This window comes from Orcinus orca, chromosome 16 (assembly GCF_937001465.1).
Source record: "Orcinus orca chromosome 16, mOrcOrc1.1, whole genome shotgun sequence".
NCBI lineage: Eukaryota > Metazoa > Chordata > Mammalia > Artiodactyla > Delphinidae > Orcinus > Orcinus orca.
Genome location: NC_064574.1, coordinates 61,646,753 through 61,664,503, shown reverse-complemented (window position 1 = coordinate 61,664,503; position 17,751 = coordinate 61,646,753). Strand labels below are relative to the sequence as shown.

General features: G+C 40.6%; 1 protein-coding gene across 5 annotated transcripts in view; it reads left to right on the top strand.

The window, feature by feature from the left end:
- PARN (poly(A)-specific ribonuclease) overlaps window positions 1-17,751 on the top strand; it is a 167,423-nt gene that overhangs the window by 68,703 nt on the left and 80,969 nt on the right. The window contains exon 22 of one of the 5 annotated variants that reach the window (XM_033428763.2): window positions 6,848-7,117. The exons of the other annotated variants lie outside the window; for them this stretch is intronic. Within the exon in view, the coding sequence (XP_033284654.1) occupies window positions 6,848-6,903 (56 nt within the window). The 3' untranslated portion in view covers window positions 6,904-7,117. Of the gene's footprint in view, window positions 1-6,847; window positions 7,118-17,751 lie in introns of those variants that run through there. 5 annotated transcript variants of the gene reach the window in all.

Below are 17,751 nucleotides of genomic sequence, written 5' to 3'. Positions count from 1 at the left end.
CCAGTTTTAGAAGTAAATCAAACTCACTGTTGAAAATGTGAGAAATATTTGAAATTACAAAGAAGAAAACAATTCAACCATGGTCTCTCCATGTAGATATGAATACTAACAATATTTTGGTTAGTGTTTCCTGTCATTTGTTTTACTCTGTCTAGATAGTGTTTTCATAACATTTTTAATACTACTTGAGACCTGACTTTAAATGCATTTTTGGATCTGCTTTTTTAGTTAACATTATGTCACAAGCATTTTCCATGCCATTACACATTTTTCTATAAGAGTTTACTTTTTTTTTTTTTTTTTTTGCGGTGCGCGGGCCTCTCACTGTTGTGGCCTCTCCCGTTGCGGAGCGCAGGCTCAGCGGCCATGGCTCACGGGCCTAGCCGCTCTGCGGCATGTGGGTTCTTCCCGGACCGGGGCACGAACCCGTGTCCCCTGCATCGGCAGGCGGACTCTCAACCACTGCGCCACCAGGGAAGCCCGAAGAGTTTCCTTTTAATGGATGCATTGTATTTCATTGTATAGGTACATGTAACTTATTTAACTATATCCCTTTTGGATGTTTAAGTTATATCCAAATTTTTACTATTTTAAATTAATTCTTTTTTTTAAATTAATTAATTAATTTATTTATGGCTGCATTGGGTCTTCGTTGCTGTGTGCAGGCTTTCTGTAGTTGGGGCGAGCGGGGGCTACTCTTCATTGCGGTGCATTGGCTTCTCTTTATGGTGGCTTCTCTTGTTGCGGAGCACATGCTCTAGGCATGTGGGCTTCAGTAGTTGTGGCGAGCGGGCTCCATAGCACAGGCTCAGTAGTTGTGGCAGGTGGGCTTAGTTGCTCCGCGGCATGTGGGATCTTCCCGGGCCAGGGCTCGAACCCCTGTCCCCTGCATTGGCAGGCGGATTCTTAACCACTGCACCACCAGGGAAGTCCTTAAGTTAATTCTTTAATGAGCATCTTTGTCTTTCTTTATATCTCTGATTATTTTATTAAAATAAATTCTGAAAACATGAAATCATTGGGTCCATAATGATCTTAAAAAAAAACGGAAACAACTCATTTGTACCTCTTTTTTATTAAATAGTGATAATTTTTGTTAATGGAAAAATTTTAAAGTACCAAAAAATTAAAAATTTGTGTAGTGCCTCTTCTCTTCTCAAATACTATTGCAAAGATAATTGCAATAGTATTTGAGATTTACTTTTCAACTGTGTATATTATATTTAAGTATATATTTTACCTTATAATATTTTATTCTTTGCATATTGTTTTACTGTGTGTTCTTTTAACTTACCAGTGCTTCATGTCTATGTAATAAGTTCTTTTTTTGTGTTTAGTTGAATAACATTTCATCATATGAAGGTATCATCGTTTATTTAACCAGTTCTTTGCTGGACACTTAATTTAAACAGTTTTAGGACTCTTGACTCCTATTTCAAAATAAGCTTTTATTTATTCTTTGTATTGAGTGTTAGACTCATTCTGTCAGGGTCACTCAAAAAGCCCACTGGGATTTTTCACTGCTATTTTAACAAATTAATTCCATTGACATCTTTATTTAGAAATATTCAGTCTTAAAAATTCAGTCTTTATGACCAGGAATATGTATCTTTTCATTTACTCAGAAAATTTTGTGCATCTTTGAATGTAGTTGTATGTTTCATTGTTCTTGTTGTTTTTATCATACATACTTTTCAAGATTATGCAGAATAAGTTAGAAAGCAGGTTCCATTGTGCCTGATTTAGTACCACAGCCATAGTCAGCTCTCGGGAAGTATTTTAGGATGCTGGTGGTTTTAGGAAATTTGAAGCAATGAGATTAATCAGCCTGCTTGCTCTTAGGCCACTGAGAGACTAAGTTTGAGAATTCAACACAGACCCTGTGTCTCTGATTCTTATTCTTGAGGCTTCAAATGCTGTTTGTTGTTGTTTTGTCACCAGAAATAATGAACTGGTTGATTAAATAGGCTAGCTGTGTTAGTCTTTACATGTTAGCATTGTTTTCTCAGACATGATCCCTATTGTCTACAACCTTACTATTTTAAAGAAAGGAAATAAATTTGGTATTAGCAAATTTGAAATACTATAAGTGAAATGATTTTGGACCACTTCAGTGGCTGTTTCAGGATATTATTTTGTTACAAAAAATGTTACCAGCGAATCTCTTGGGGTGGTGAAATTATAGGAAAATTTTACTTTCGTGTGTTTTTTTTTCTATCTTCTGTTTTTCTTTAGGACAGATATTACCTATGAACTAAAATATTTAAGTTTAAGAATAATGTCGTAGTACTTTCTTTTTTATATGTGTGGGGGCACAGCAAAAGGAAACGTCCTGCTTCTGAAATGCTTAGACGTCTAGCATATTGTTGACTGTAGTTATTTTATGGTTATCTTTTTTCTAATCATGAAATTTATGGAATTAGTTTCTCTGGATTTTCCTTCAACTTTTTGGTTTAAATCTGCTATTCTGGGAAGGTGGATATGAAACATTTTTGATTTGTGATGTTTGTTGATAATATTTCCACTGTTGAGTATTTTTGCAACCTGTCTTTTCTTGTTTATCCTGGAAAGAAGCCCAAACATCACTTTAGTAGCAGGGTAAATGTCACTTCATCATGTTGAGCGAAAATGCCAGAAAATGCTAGACCACTGAAGTGTTAGAGTGGTGGTTACTCTAGCACTTCAGACCAGGGTTTTACCTTAACTTCTACACCTCATGTCACCTCATGTCAACATATCTAGATATTTAAGAGTGTTTTTCAGGTTTCATGATTATAAAAAGCAAGCATGGATTAAAATAACTGTTTAGTAATAAGGCTTTATATTACACTGTCCAACTAGTAGGAATGTCTTTTGTTCTTTCTTAATGTGAATTGGAGTAACGTGGGGAACATCATAGAGATTTGTTTTCTAATTGCTTCAAAGGCAGAGGAGCAAACTGCTATGGTATTGGGAAAAAGAACATAGAAAAGACACCAACACATGAAAATAAAACTTTGAAACTGAGACTTTTTTTCTCATAAATCCTTTATTGGTATTATATAGATAATTTAAAGGAAAAGGAAATAAATTTTAATAGCGTATTATTTAGCAAAAAAGTATGAGCTACTTATAGGACATCTACTGATTTTAGTAATTGTTGTTTCCCCAAATATGAATTGTGTTATAGTGTGAGCAGGGTCACATTTAGGTGTGCATTTTTGTAATTATAGGTTCAGATGGATGTAAGCCTTATTAATTTATCAATGTGTATTGCTAGATACCTTGTATTTTTATGTTCAGTGTTCTTTACAGTAACAATAGAGAAGAGAATAATTATGAGGTATTTCGCAAGTTTTTTTTAAAAAGATGTGTTTCTGGGAATTCCCTGGTGGTCCAGTGGTTAGGACTCCACGCTTCCACTGCAGGGGACATAAGTTCAATCCCTGGTCGGGGAACTAAGATGCTGTAAGCCGAGTGGCGCAACCGAAAAAAAAAAGGGGGGGGGTTTCATTTGAAAGCTGCAGTGTTAATCTTTGCATAAATATTTGCCTGTCTACTGTTGAAGAACCAAGGGACTGAATTTAGATGGGGAATAGAGATGAAATAATAAGCATTTCTGCACTCAAGGAATTCATGGTCTAGTGAGGCAGACAGGTATCTAGACAACTAGTGCATCAGTACATGCTGGGGGCTGTGATAAGGTACACTGCTCAGAGAGGGAGAACCAGTTCAGACTGACATGGAGACGCAGAAGAGGGTTAACAAGGAAGGCTTCCTGGAGGAGGTGGTGCCTGTGCTGATCCTAATAATGAGTTGGAGTTAGCCTAGTAGAAGAAGCCTGAGAAAGCTCTGGTAAAGAGTGGGACCAGCACATCCTTTGGTTTGATTGGAACAGGAGGTACATGTGGTGGAGTGGCTGGAGAGGAAGTTAGAAGGTGGAAACATGAAATGTATGTGTTAAAATTAGGAGTTTGCATCTTATCCCTTGTACAAGACTTCTGTAATGTTGATTTGGGGTAGTCTTTTAATTCAAGTTTCAAAATAATATATTGCATCTCACTGGTTTTCTTTTAAGTCTGAGGCTTTCAAAAGAATTTCCAGGTATGGAGTGCTTAGTTTGTCAACTTGAGCTGTTCTTGTAAAGCCTGATTGCTGTCAGAGGTGGCATCCCTGATGGCACTCTTCCACGTCTGTTGGTGGCATTGTAGCACAGGGTCAAAAATTGATGGATATATTCGAGCAGGTTCTATTTATTTTTAAGTGTCTAGGAGGTTGGTGTTTTTTGTATTTACTCTAGTTCAGAGCCTTCTCTTAGAGACTGAGGCCAAATTGAATTTATCTGCCACATTTATAAATGCTATGCAGAATAATAAATGGGCCATTGGCTTCCAAGAATCGGTGACAGTGCACTTCAGTTCCTAATTTAGAGTTCACGAAAATTAGCCCTTGACAAATAAGATTGCAAGAAAAGAAATCCTACTTGACGGATTCATCTTTGGACAAACATGTAAATGTTGTTTACACAAATGATACTGGAGCAAGTCAAGGTGGGAGAGAATAATTGAATGAATGAATGAATCAGTGCATACAGATGGCAAGTGTCTTGTGTTCAGAGGAAGGGAAGATGGCTTACGTAGGGCTTATCGTATAGTGTTCAATTGTCCCATCCAGGAGACTTGACTTCTTGAAGTGGGGACTGCCTCTTAGTCATTATTTTACATCCTTGGTATTTGGGACAGTGCTGGGAAGAGTTGGGGAAGACTTTGAGAAGAGGCCTTGATGGGGTCCTTGAGAGAAGGCTGATTCTGAGTTAGCAGAGAAGAAAGATGATCGTTCAGGCAGAGCCGATGTGGGCAGGAAAGAGGATGTTTATGACACAATTTGTCAGGCTGGCTCACCCTCTCACTGGGCTGTGAAATCATTTTAGTGAGTGTGACCAGCTTTTTTATAAAAAGAAAAAGTTAGAAAATGTCGAAGTGAGTCCCATCTAATAAAGATAGGTTTGCTTTTTTTTTCTTGTCTTTTTTTTTTTTTTTTTTTTTTTTTTACAAACCCTTGTGTTGAGAGCTTAGGTTTGCTTTTTTTAATGTTAAGTTTTTTTCCAGGTATAAATCTGTACATGCAGGAATACATGTATGTGTACTGGGTTGTAATAAAAATGTATCATTGTAGCTCATGGTCAAAAAAGTTTGAATTCATATGGTTTAGGAGACAGGTAAAGTTTTTATGTAATGGAGAGTTTTCTCTTCCATTTGTGCAGAGCACTGTGGCAGGTGTTAGCAGTAGGGAGGAAGTAAAGGTGACTCTGACAAAGATCTCCATCCTAGGTGCTTCCTGTCTCTAGACCAGTGTGGGCTGGGGATTCGTGTGGACAGCATCTGGCAGGAGTGCTCATTCCTCCATTCTTATATCTCCGTGGACCGGGAGGAGACATCCACACTTCTCACCCAGAGAGGAACATTGTGGCTAAAGTGTCTGACCCCCCTCCATCCCCCCTGCTTGCTCCTCCTCATGGAAGGAGGCCAGTGGCGTATCTGATGGGTGAAATTAGGAAGAGGCTGGCACCCAAGGGCCTTTTTGACCAGTGGTGGGGTCACTGCATTGAAGAAGGCAGGCCTAGAAAACCAGCATCTGGGGTCTCTTCCTAATCTTGAGATTAGGAAATAGTTTAGATCTTAGAGGCTTCTTGCAACCATCAGGTCTTTTCACTGATGGGGTCTCCTGGTCTGGATTTCTGTAGGGGTGGTATTGGCTATGGTAGGAAGCCCTGTTTGGACCTCAGGCCCAAATCCATCTCCAACACAATCTACTAAGGGTCTTATGCTTTGGGGGAACATAAAGATGATGCTATGTTGTCATCAGTTCCTCCATCTTTCCAACAACTTGTTAGAATGCCTAAGAGAGGATGATGCTCCCTAACTGCCAACTGGTACTAGTGGGAGATATGGTTGGAAAGGATGAGATTCTGAGGGCCTTGATCGCTGCCTCATCAAATTTCAACTTTGTGTGTGAGCTGCAGAGCGCCTTTTGGTGCACCCAGAGGTGTGTGGGTGTGAGTGTGAGTGATGACATGGTAAGGAATTTCTTTCATAAGGATGATGGGTTCTGCAGTGTGGGAGAACTGAGAGGCTGGCCGTGTTTCCAGAAGTAGAATGGCAACCAGTAATGACCTACAGTTAAAGTTTTTTCTGTTCTGTGATTGGTTTGTGAGGCTGTTTGTTTACTACCGACATTATTTGGATTTTGCAGACACTGAATTTTCTAGCTTGCACCTCTTCTGTGTTACTAAACTGTTGAAGTGCTTTTTTAAGTCCAGGTGTGACTTTCTCTGTCTTCATTCCATTTCACTGACCAGAAGATGGTGCTGTCATACTGGCAACGAATCCACCTTTCCCTCTTCTAGTAGAACTTGTCACCTAAAATGCTTATTCATGCTAAGTAATGTGGACACTTAGAGCATGCCCTTTCCACAGTGTAAACCTCATGCAGTACGGCAGCAGTTAGGCAACATTTGCGGGATCAAAAACCTTCAGAGTCTGGAGCCTAGAGAAACCTACCACGAGGGTCTCCGTTAGGTGCTTGCTCAGGGCCACCTTTGCACTCAGGGTAAAGTGACACTCTTGTAGGAATCAGGATGAAGACCTCTGTTATTTGCTATTTGATCTGTGTGTAGTCTTCCATGATTTGGTTTGAAGATTTATGAATAGAGAGAAAATATTTTTTCCTCTTTTCTTTTTGTAAAAGATCTGAGTACCTAGAGGAAAACTCATGAATTAAAGTTTACCAGAAATACTGTGCTCAATTCATTGTTTCACTGGATACTCAATTAATTGAATTACCCAAGCAACGTCTCGACTTATTTTAGCCGTTTGGAAGAAGCCCGGATGGTATGATGGACTTGGAGTAAAATTGGGTGTGTGATCTTGGGTGCTTGACTTAACTTCTCTGAGCCTTCAGCTGTAAAATCAAGATGAGAAAATGCACTTTTCAGGGCTGGGAAGAATTGATGGAGGTAATAAAGGTAATGTTCTCACACAATGCCTGGCACTAGCTGCTTATTTAACGTGCACTTCTTGCCCTATCCCATCCCCATTCAGAAATCCAGACATTAAAATAGCATTACCGAATTGATTTTATAAAAAGCGTGCATTGCCGCATCGTGGAAACTGTGGTGTAAACCTCGTAGAATGATGTGTCCCTCAGATAGAAGTGCCCTCCAGTTAAAGTCTTCTCCCACCTGCACCTTTTCAACACAAGACCAAAACTGCTGCCAAAATGATTTTTAGTTGTCTGTCCTTTGCTTTCCCGTGGCTTCCTGCGTTGCTGTTCTAATTCATCGTTTGTCAGTTGCAGTTAGGGGTCTCCCTCGGAGTCTACTCGGGGTCCCGACTTCACTAGTTCCTGGAGCCTCTTTCTGTTACAGAGGTCAGCTTTCGAGTAGGTTTGCATGTAATACCAGGACTCCACAGACACAGGAGTTTGTAAGATTTGCTGTAAGGTCGGGCTACGGATTTATTCCGAGTCAGTTTGGGAGGTTGGTTTGGACATGGTCTTAAAAGTACAGTCAGTCCTCATTACGCACAGATTCTGTGTTTGTGAATTCACCTACTCATTAAAATTTTTTCGTAACCTCAAAATCAGCACTCACGGAGCTTTTGTGGTCGTTCCTGGACATGCGCAGAGCGGTGGAAATGTGAGTCTCCCAACGCACGCGGTCCCCAGTTGAGGTTGAACAAGGCGATGCTTCTCATTGCAGCTCGTACTGTAAACAAGGGTCCTTTTCACAGTCTATTTATTGCCACTTTTTTCACATTTTTGTGCTTTCTGTTGGCTATTTTTGCCATTTGAAATGCCCCCTCCCCCCAGTCATGGGGCCAAAGTGCTGTCTCTGTTCCCCAGCATGAGAAGACTGATGTGCCTTACGGAGAAAATGCGTTAGAGAAGCCGCATTCAGTCCGTTGTTGCTGAGTTCAGTAGTAGTGAGTCAGCAACGTATGTTAAATAAGGTATCTTTAAACAGAAGTACCCGTAAAACAAGAGTGTGTGTTGATTGGTTTAAGAAAGTGCTGTGGCCGAAGGCTCGCAGGAACCTAGCTCTAATCTCCCCTGGGGAGCAGTGGTTCAGTGTTGGAGGATACTTGATAAAGCATCGTAAGGAGCGCGAATACTGAGACTGTTCCTTTCTGCCTTCATGTCTCCTCCGCGGTGTTCCACCCAGTGCTCTTAGGCAAAAGGATTCTGGGCTGCCTACTTGTTATTTTTCAGGGAGAGCTGCGAGAGAGTCCTGGCTCCTGCCCGATAGGAACACTGCTGCAGAAACGGGCTGCTGCAGGGCGCCCAGCCTTGCCTGGCCCAGCGGGCAGCCCGGGCAGTAACTGACACAGGGGCGGTGGGCTTCTCCAAGTGCTGGATAATTAGGTGGATGGAGACCAAGGAGCTTCATTTGGTGAGATGAGAACCAGGGGCCGTCTCCTCAGTTTATCGTGACTTTGGGCATTTGTTCTTATTACAGTTGTATGGCTAAAGGATCGAGGGTGGTTAAATTTGGTTGTATGTTGAACATCTGTGCCTATAATTCCTACAGCTGTTGAATTTGACTTTCGTTGAAGGTGATTTGTCTTTATTTCTTCTTTTTCTTGATACCATATTTCTGCAGATGAATCCTCTCGTTGTAGATTTCCATCTTATCTTTTCTGTTGTGTGGTGAGGTTTGAGAAAACCCAGGATGTGTGGTTCACCTTGGCAGCCTCTTCATTTCAGCAGAATTTAACTTGCATATTGGTTCCTTTAGCAGAGAAGGGGCCTGGGATGGGAGAAGAGTAAAAAGGTATGGAAGATTCACTTAATGCCTTTGGCAGGTACTTGGAGAAAGCAACGTGCAGCAGATTTGGTTGAAGGGCACTTGCTGTCCCATTACGCAGTCTTTCTTTTCACCTCTGTACACGTAACACATAGTCCAGTCTTTCCCAAGTGGAGCCCACAGTTAAGGAAAGTGTCACTTTTAGATCTGTTAGGCTAATCAGATCCCTGGATTCACTGAGCAGCTCTGACCAGTCATTTGGCATGGGGACAACTTCATGGCTGTGTGACAGTGAAGACAGGCGGCAGTGGATGTGGTGGACAGGCTTTGCCCTAGCAGATCGCATGGCTGGCACATCACTACCTTCACGTACCTGCCTGGGAGCTTGTTGCACAGACACGGCCACTCTGACTTTCATGTGGGTGGGTGTGTGCCCTACGTCAGGCTGAGAGCGATGGATGCCCTGCCTTGCTGGCCCAGAGGGCTTATCCCCTTCTGTGACCGCTGTGTTGACGGGACTGTATCAGTATTAAGTACTGAAACTGACAGGTCTTGGACAACTTCAGACATGGCTTCCTGCACTTTCCAGACACATCCTTATCTTTCAGATGGGCGGGAGTCATCTGTTTCATTTCTTGGCAGAGAACAGCCTTTATCCTTTGGTGCCTTTACTTCCTCATCTGTAGAGGGTCACATTTAGTAAGAGTGGCAGAGGAACTTCATCTACATGTTTTTCTGAGAAATCTTTCAACTGAAATTCCATAGTGAGATTATCTCTAAGTATTCTGGATAACTTCAGTCAAGCAGAAACAAGGAAATACTTCATTTGAGACCACCATGTGTAAGCATATATATATATTTTAAGGAGTAATAGTAGTATTTGTTCTGGAAAATGTCTGTCATAGACTGTTTTTAAAAATCTGTTGTTGTTTAAATTATCCTTTTCTTTCTCATGAAATTACTGAGAATTAATGTAGGAAGGCTCTTCCTTCCTCCCCATTACCTGTACTTGTACTGTGTTGGGTTATATTTAAAGGAGAGATTCGTTTTGATGTACAAATAAGAGTATCAGTTTTTATATATATGTATAAAATTCTACTGTGATATCTGGTGGTACAAAGATTTAATGCATCTGAATGAGGAAAGATACACATAAAAACCATGGGGCAGGATCTGAATGGCACCGATGGCTATATTTTGTTAATGTTAACTCCTTAGAGAACTCGTATTGCTACATAAACACTTTAATGGAATACTGTTTGGAAAATTATATTTTTAAGTGGAGATAAAATGTTTTCAGTGAAGTATTTTAGGTACATTTAAAGACTTTCCTCTAAATTTTCATTGGATTTCTAATTCGAGTAAAGGGAGCTTTATCCCTCCTAGTCTAGTCCTTCCCTTCCCTTTTTTTTTTAATGACTTTTTAAAAATTAATTAATTAATTTATTTATTTTTGGCTGCGTTGGGTCTTCGTTGCTGCATGCGGGCTTTCCCCCAGGGGGCGGGGGCTACTCTTTGTTGTGGTGTGTGGGCTTCTCATTGCGGTGGCTTCTCTTGTTGCAGAGCACGGGCTGTAGGTGTGCGGGCTTCAGTAGTTGTGGCATGTGGGCTTCAGTAGTTGTGGCTCGGAGGCTCATTAGTTGTGGCACACAGGCTTAGTTTCTCTGCCACATGTGGTATCTTCCCAGACCAGGGCTTGAACCCATGTCTCCCACATTGGCAGGCGGATTCTTAACCACTGCACCACCAGGGAAGTCCCCTTCCCTTCCCTTTTAAATGTTTGCAAGTATTTTGAAAAGTGATTATGTTAGAGCTTGATCTTTGTCTTCTTACCTTGATAAATTGAATACTCCTAATGCCGCAGTTTAGTAGCAGCAGCAAACAGCTGCCCCTAGGAGTCAAGATCTTTCTTCATAATTCATGTTTGGACAGGAAAGTGTACCTGGTAATGAATCTTGATTACCTAAACTGCTAGGGGTGGACCAAGGTTATGATAATATACTGGTTTGCCCTCAGGCCCCAGCTCTTCTTTGAGAGCTTACTTACTGATGAGGAAAAACAAACCCAAACAAATTCATAACTAGGTAGTTGCCTTGGAAAAACAACAGCTCATGAAATGTTTTCAATTTCTTAGGCTAAGAAACAGAGAACTCAACTAAAGCTCACAGGTTAGAATCAACTACCGTGTTGTATCTGGGCTCCCCTGAATGACTTAGTTCTTTATCTCCTTAATCCTTGCATCACTCCCAGGAGGCATACAGTGTCAAGCAGGTTCTGTTTGGCCAGGCAGTTAGCTACTACTCTGTCTTTGATATTAAGTGGCATAATCATTCCATGTTCTCCAGAAATGTATAGCTTTTCCTAAGCCAGCTCACTCTCTACACACATACAGTATTAAGTTTGGGTTAGTGGGAGGGTAGATTCTCTGTGCTCAGAGGAAAGGGGCAGCAAGTGGAGATTATTTTTCTTTGCACCCTAGTCCCCACCATAGAGTTTCTGGTTTTATGACTTCACGTTAGAGAATGTGGTTAAGATAGTCCATGATATTTGTTGAGTCTTGCTCTGTGACCTGGTCAGTTTTTATAAATATTCCAAGTGTGTTTGAAAGGAGAGTACAGTTTTCCAGTCTTGAAGTATAGGGTTCCATACGTCCAGATCAAGCTTGTTAAATATGTGATTCTAATCTTTTATTTATTTACTCATTATTTTCCTTTGCTTGATCTATAAGTTTATAATTGGGATTTTGGGGGGTTTTTTTTTAGCTCCTACTGTGGTTTTGAAATTGTTGGCTTATAATTCTGTCGGTTTTGGGTTTGGGGCATTTATTGTTCTAATTAGTGGTTTGTTGTTGTTGTTGCCCTGAACTCGATTTTGTCTGATATAACTTAATTAGACCCAAATTTTCCCCTTTTGGTTAGTATTTGCTTCATATCTTTTCTAGCCTCTTACTTTCAGCCTTTCTGCGTCGCTTTAGATGTGTCTTTTGTGAATAACAAATAGGTGCACACTTGCTTTTCTTCAGTCAGAGAATCTCTGTCTTTTAGATAGTGAATTTGGTCAAGTTATCTTTGCTATTCACCATGCTTGCTTCTTTGTTCTTAACACCTCCTTGTGGAGCAGGCTTGAGGTGTGATTTCTCTTACAGACTTTTCTCTTCCCACCCACAGCCTTAGGCAGGGACAGACTTGGTTGCCACATCTCCAGGCCAGTTGGTGAGTCTTTTTTTATGTGCCCAGCTTTGTGCAGGGCCCTCAGTCCTGTTCTTGCCCCACACGGGCCTGAAACCGTGTCTGAGTCTCTGGCTTCTTGCTGTTGGGGCCTGTGCCCAGGTCTCATCCTCCCTGGAGCTACCCCAGCCCACTCTTGCTCTTAACCCCTGGCTTCAAGTTCTTGCTCATTTCTGACACCTGAGGATTTCTTTTTCTTCCCTTTAAGCTCAGCTGTACATTAAAAAAAGGAGGAAAGAAGTCTTGGTTTCCTTTCTGGAGTGCTCCCTGCAGTTCTAGTGGGAGGAGGCTCTGCGTTTCTGCACCAGCTTGGCACCTTCCCCCACCCGTCTGTGGCTGAAGATCTTTCTGTAATGTTGGTGTTAGGCCTTTCTTGTCTTTACCTGGGGGACTACTTTTACCTCAGACTTAGCTCTTTTGTATTATTTAACACATATTCCAAGTAGAAAGCAGCCACATTTCTCTGTTGGTGTGAACTGATTGGTGTGGTTCCTTGTGTTCATTTACTGGTGCGTGACTCTGTCCAGATTATACCACGTGTCAGATGTTTGGGGGTTGGGGGATGGGACCTGTGGGTCATTGAATTTTTTGGCAACCCTGGTCTGCTTTCAGAGAACAGCCACAAAATCTTGAGTTTGGGGATATCTTTGCTCTGTTTATTGTTTGAACTCCTCTCCATGAGAGTGAAAGTTCCAAAGGGGCCAAATTCTGGTCGAAATGTCTTAGCTTATGCTTAGACCTCATCTTAATTATCCCAGAAAAAAAAAAATTAGAGGAATTTGACATATAAGTGATATCAATACGGTATCACTTACATGTGGAATCTAAAAAAATTATATAAATGAACTTATTTACAAAACAGAAGTAGACTTACAGACATAGAAAGATTTATGGTTACCAAAGGGGATAGTGGGGGTGGGGGTGGATGGGAAGAAGGGGAGGAGATAAATTAGGAGTTTGGGGGAAAAAATAGAGGAATTTGGTCTATGGCATGTCAAATGTTCTATTTTACTTTGTTTTCCATATGAAAAAGAAAAGGGGATATTTAGGTTTGTCAAAGTGTGTTGTTATAGCAGCTTGAGAGAGCTGGAAAAGCAACGGAAGTGGAAATGAATTTATGTTAAATCTTTTACCTTCATTAAGCCATTTGGGGAGCCAGGCTAGGAAACCAGAGGGTAACCCATTGTGGCATAGTCACCAGACAGGGGAATACAATGGTGAGTCTCGGGCCATGGTAAACTCACGTTGGCTCTCTGAGGGGTGTGAGGAGGTGAGAGGCTCCTGCGGTCCAGTTGTTGGTTTGGTTGAATTTTTTATTGAGGAAAACTGTTAAAGATACACAGGAAAGATGGAAGAATAGAATGAATCCTTCTGTGTACTCACCCACTCCCCTTTCAGCCACTATCATAGCCAGTCCTATTTCATGTCCACCAATACCTACTCTCTCCCTTTTTGTTTTATTTTGAAGCATATTCTAGACACCATATCATATTCACTGGTTCTTATTTCAGTGTATCTCTCAAACACAGATTCTTTTTTTAAAAAAAAAACACAGCCACAATGCTATTATTGCTTTAAAAAAAATAAATCTTTAACATCGTCAAATATTCACTTACTGTTAAAATTTCTAATTATCTCACAAGTGTCGTGAGTTTTTCTTTTTCCATTTGAGTCAAGATCCACATAAGGGCCACACGCTGTGATTGTTGAAATGTCTATTATGTCTCTTATTCTGTAGCTCTCTTTCTCTCATTTGTTGAAGAAACAGGGTCATTTGTCCTGTAGAGTTTCTTGCAGCTCTGATTTTACTGATTGTATCCCCTTGTGTTGTCTTATATATTCTCCTGTCCTCCTGTTTCCTGTAAACTACTTATTAAATCTAGAGGCTTGATCCAAATAAGATTTGATTTGGTCAGGATGCAAGACCGCTTCATAGGTGTCATTGTGTTCGTCCATCGGGAAGCCCATGTTAACGGGTATCTCTCGTTTTGTGATGTGACAGCTGTTAATGATTAACGTAGATCCATTATTTCATTAGAGGTTGCAATAAGGTGATACTGTAATTCTGGCATTCCTGTTTCCTTTATTTGTAGGAATACATTCATAAAGAGGAACTCTCACTTATCTGCTATATGTGGTTTACAATTGGTATAGGAAAAGCAGAATATGTGTTTGATTCTTTCCTTTCATTTATTGCTCTTTTAAAAAGTGAGTTGATTTACTAGAATTGTCCAATTGTGACCAGTCGGTTAGCTATTTTGGTTTGCTATCACTGTGAACTCATGGACGTAATGGCACATAAACACCTACAATGCAATTCATCCAGGTGCAGTTTTAACCCTTACTAATGATCCAGTTCTCCCAGCTGTGCAAGTGAGAGCCTCTTGAGGTTGGCCAAGTCCTTTTGACCTGCCCTGTGACAGACAGATGTTCCAGGTTCATCTGGTACATGCTCTGCCCCAGGCCTGGAGTCAACACTCCTCTAAGGAGCTCTGGATACTTTTCATGGAAAATGGTATTTCAAGACCACAATCAGGGTGCCAGAGTGCTCACTGTGCTGAGTTGGTCATTGTTTTTGAGCCTTTACAATAGACAGAGCTAAGAAAAACATCTTCCTTTCTTTCAGATAAAAATACATCGTGAGTTCAAACTGGCATTTCTGACTCAACATCAGGGCTAAAGTTTTTTTTACTTAATTTGGTCTTACATATATCTTCTTTCTCCCATACCAAGAATCCTGGTTCCCAGTGATACTGGGAAGGGTGGCAATAGAGTATCATATAATTATTCATCTGTTTTATCTCATGGTATATACCCAGCAGTCTCGGAATAACCAACCAGTGCAATCACTACCAGTGTGATAGAGAACAGTTCAGACTTTTGCAGTTCTGTTTGGCTTGGGCTGTTGTCCTTGAGGAACGTACAGTTTGATAGCTGTTTTAAAGCCTTTTGGATTAGTTCCCTCTCTGTGAGTTTATGCCCCAAGCTGTATACATTTAGGCTCATTTGTTTTCTTTTTAGTTCTTAGGGATCTCTTTTAATACAATTACAAAATACAATTATTTTGTAATTATTTAAAATATTGTCACGGTTCCAAAGTCAAATTTAAAAAACAAGATATACTGTATTCAGAAAAGTCTAGTTTTTATCCCAGTCTCCTCCACCCTGTTCTCTCCCTCCCCTTATAAGTAACTATTTTTAAAAGTGTGTGTTTTATCCTTCCATTGTTTGTTTTTCTTAATATAAACAGGTAAGTAGACATATTTATATTCTTCTATTTCTTAGATAAATTGTAATCTATATTTACTTTTTTTTTCAACTTTGCTTTTTTAATTTCCCAAGATATCTGGGAGATAACATCACAGTAGTACCACAATAATACAGCACAGAGTTGGATTTTGCTTTGCTAACCAATCAATTTTTTTCTTTTAATAGGTGAGTTTAGGCCCATTTAAATTTATTCATATAACTGATAATGCTTGGCCTTGGTTCTGTCATTGTTTTATAGTATATATGTAGGTATAAAAGTCTTTTATATGGATAGTTATTCTCTGTATGTCTGTTTTATTTATTATCTCTCCCCTTTAGTATGTTTTTTCAAGTTTTGCTTATTGCTTTTGTGGGGGTTTTTTTTTTTTTAAGAGCAACTTAACATTTTTGTCCTGAGGGCTACCATATTCTTTTTTTTTTTTTCCTTTCTTTTTTTTAGGGCTACCATATTCTAATGAGATTATGTAATACCTTAGCCATGCCCCTTTTCACTGTCCATAAGTTCCCTCTGTTTGCATTGTGCTTGTTAAAACACCTTTGGCCAAAGCAGGTCCCATGTCAATCCGAGATTCAAGGGGAGCAGTAAACTCACTGCACCTCTTGATGGGAAGAGCAGAAAAGTCACACTGCAAAAGGTGTACATAAAAAGAAGGAAGAATTTTTGGCCATTTTGCAGTCTGCCACAACTAACATATAATATTTTAATCTTGTCTATTTTTAGTCATTATTTACTGGTTCCCTGCCAATATGAGCAATATTGAAATTAGCTAATAATCTCTTATTTTTCTTGCCTTCCCTGTCCTCTGCATCTGATTTGAGGAAATACCCTTTTACTCACCATTACTAACTATAAAGAGGGCAGCACATTTTACTCTTCTTGTATGCCTCCCTTATTCTTATGTTTTCTCTTTTAATATCTACATTGTCAGAGCCATCAGCCATATGCACTATACTCTATTCTTTATAACCATCATTTAGTGTTAGTCTTACAGGTAAATATATATTTAATGCTCACTATCAGTACTTATAATGATGTTTCTTCAGCCAGTTTGGTTGTCTGAAGCTTTTTCTCTAGTACATGTTTTAGGAAGTCATGGGAAGAATGCTTCTGGAATTCTTTTTTTCTTTTTTTTAGAATAAATACATAAATAAATTTATGTATTTTGTTTTTGGCTGCGTTGGGTCTTCTTTGCTGCATGTGGGCTTTCTCTAGTTGCGGTGATCGGGGGCTACTCTTCGTTGTGGTGCGCAGGCTTCTCATTGCGGTGGTTTCTCTAGAGCACAGGCTCTAGGCATGCGGGCTTCAGTAGTTGTAGCATGCGGACTCAGTACTTGTGGCACGCAGGCTCAGTAGTTGTGACGCACGGGCTTAGTTGCTCCACGGCATGTGGGATCTTCCCAGACCAGTGCTCAATCTGCATTGGCAGGTGGATTCTTAACCACTGAGCCACCAGGGAATCCCTCTTTGAGTATTTTACATATGACATTCCATTTTCTTCTGGCTTGAAGTGCTTCTCTCAAAGGCAGTCTGACTTTTTTCCCTTCTAAATGACTTGCTCTTTTCGAACGGATACCCCAAAGATTTTTTGCTTTAAAGTCTACTAGCTTTACTAGGATATGTCTTCAGGCTGGTTGTTTTGAATCAGTTTTCCCAGGTATGTGGTGTGTCCTTTCAGTGTGCAGTATTGCCTCTTTTGTTGTTTTTTGTTTGTTTTTTTGGTTACTTCAGCAAAGTTGTCATGTCATGAAATTTATTTTACTTACTTACTTATTTATTTATTTATTTATTTATTGCGGTATGCGGGCCTCTCACTTGTGGCCTCTCCCGTTGCGGAGCACAGGCTCCGGACACGCAGGCTCAGTGGCCATGGCTCACGGGCCCAGCCGATCCGCGGTATGTGGGATCCTCCTGGACCGGGGCACAAACCCGTGTCCCCTGCATCGGCAGACGGACTCTCAACCACTGCGCCACCAGGGAAGCCCCTTTACTTATTTATTTTTATAAATTTATTTATTTATTTTTATTTTTGGCTGCGTTGGGTCTTCGTTGCTGCCTGCACACAGGCTTTCTCTAGTTGTGGCGAGCAGGGGCTACTCTTTGTTGCAGTGCATGGGCTTCTCATTGCTGTGGCTTCTCTTGTTGAGGAGCATGGGCTCTAGGCGCGTGGGCTCGGTAGCTGTGGCTAATGGGCTACGTAGTTGTGGCTCGCGTGCTCTAGAGTGCAGGCTCAGTAGTTGTGGCGCACGGGCTTAGTTGCTCCGCAGCATGTGGGATCTTCCCAGACCAGGGCTCGAACCCACGTCCCCTGCATTGGCAGGTGGATTCTTAACCACTGTGCCAGCAGGGAAGCCCTGTCATGAATTTTAACTTTCAGTATTGTTCTATTCATTGCATTTGTTTTTGTCCATGAGAACTGCTATTGTATCTGTTTGAATCTTCTTTGCTTGTCTTCTGTCACTTAGTTTCTAATC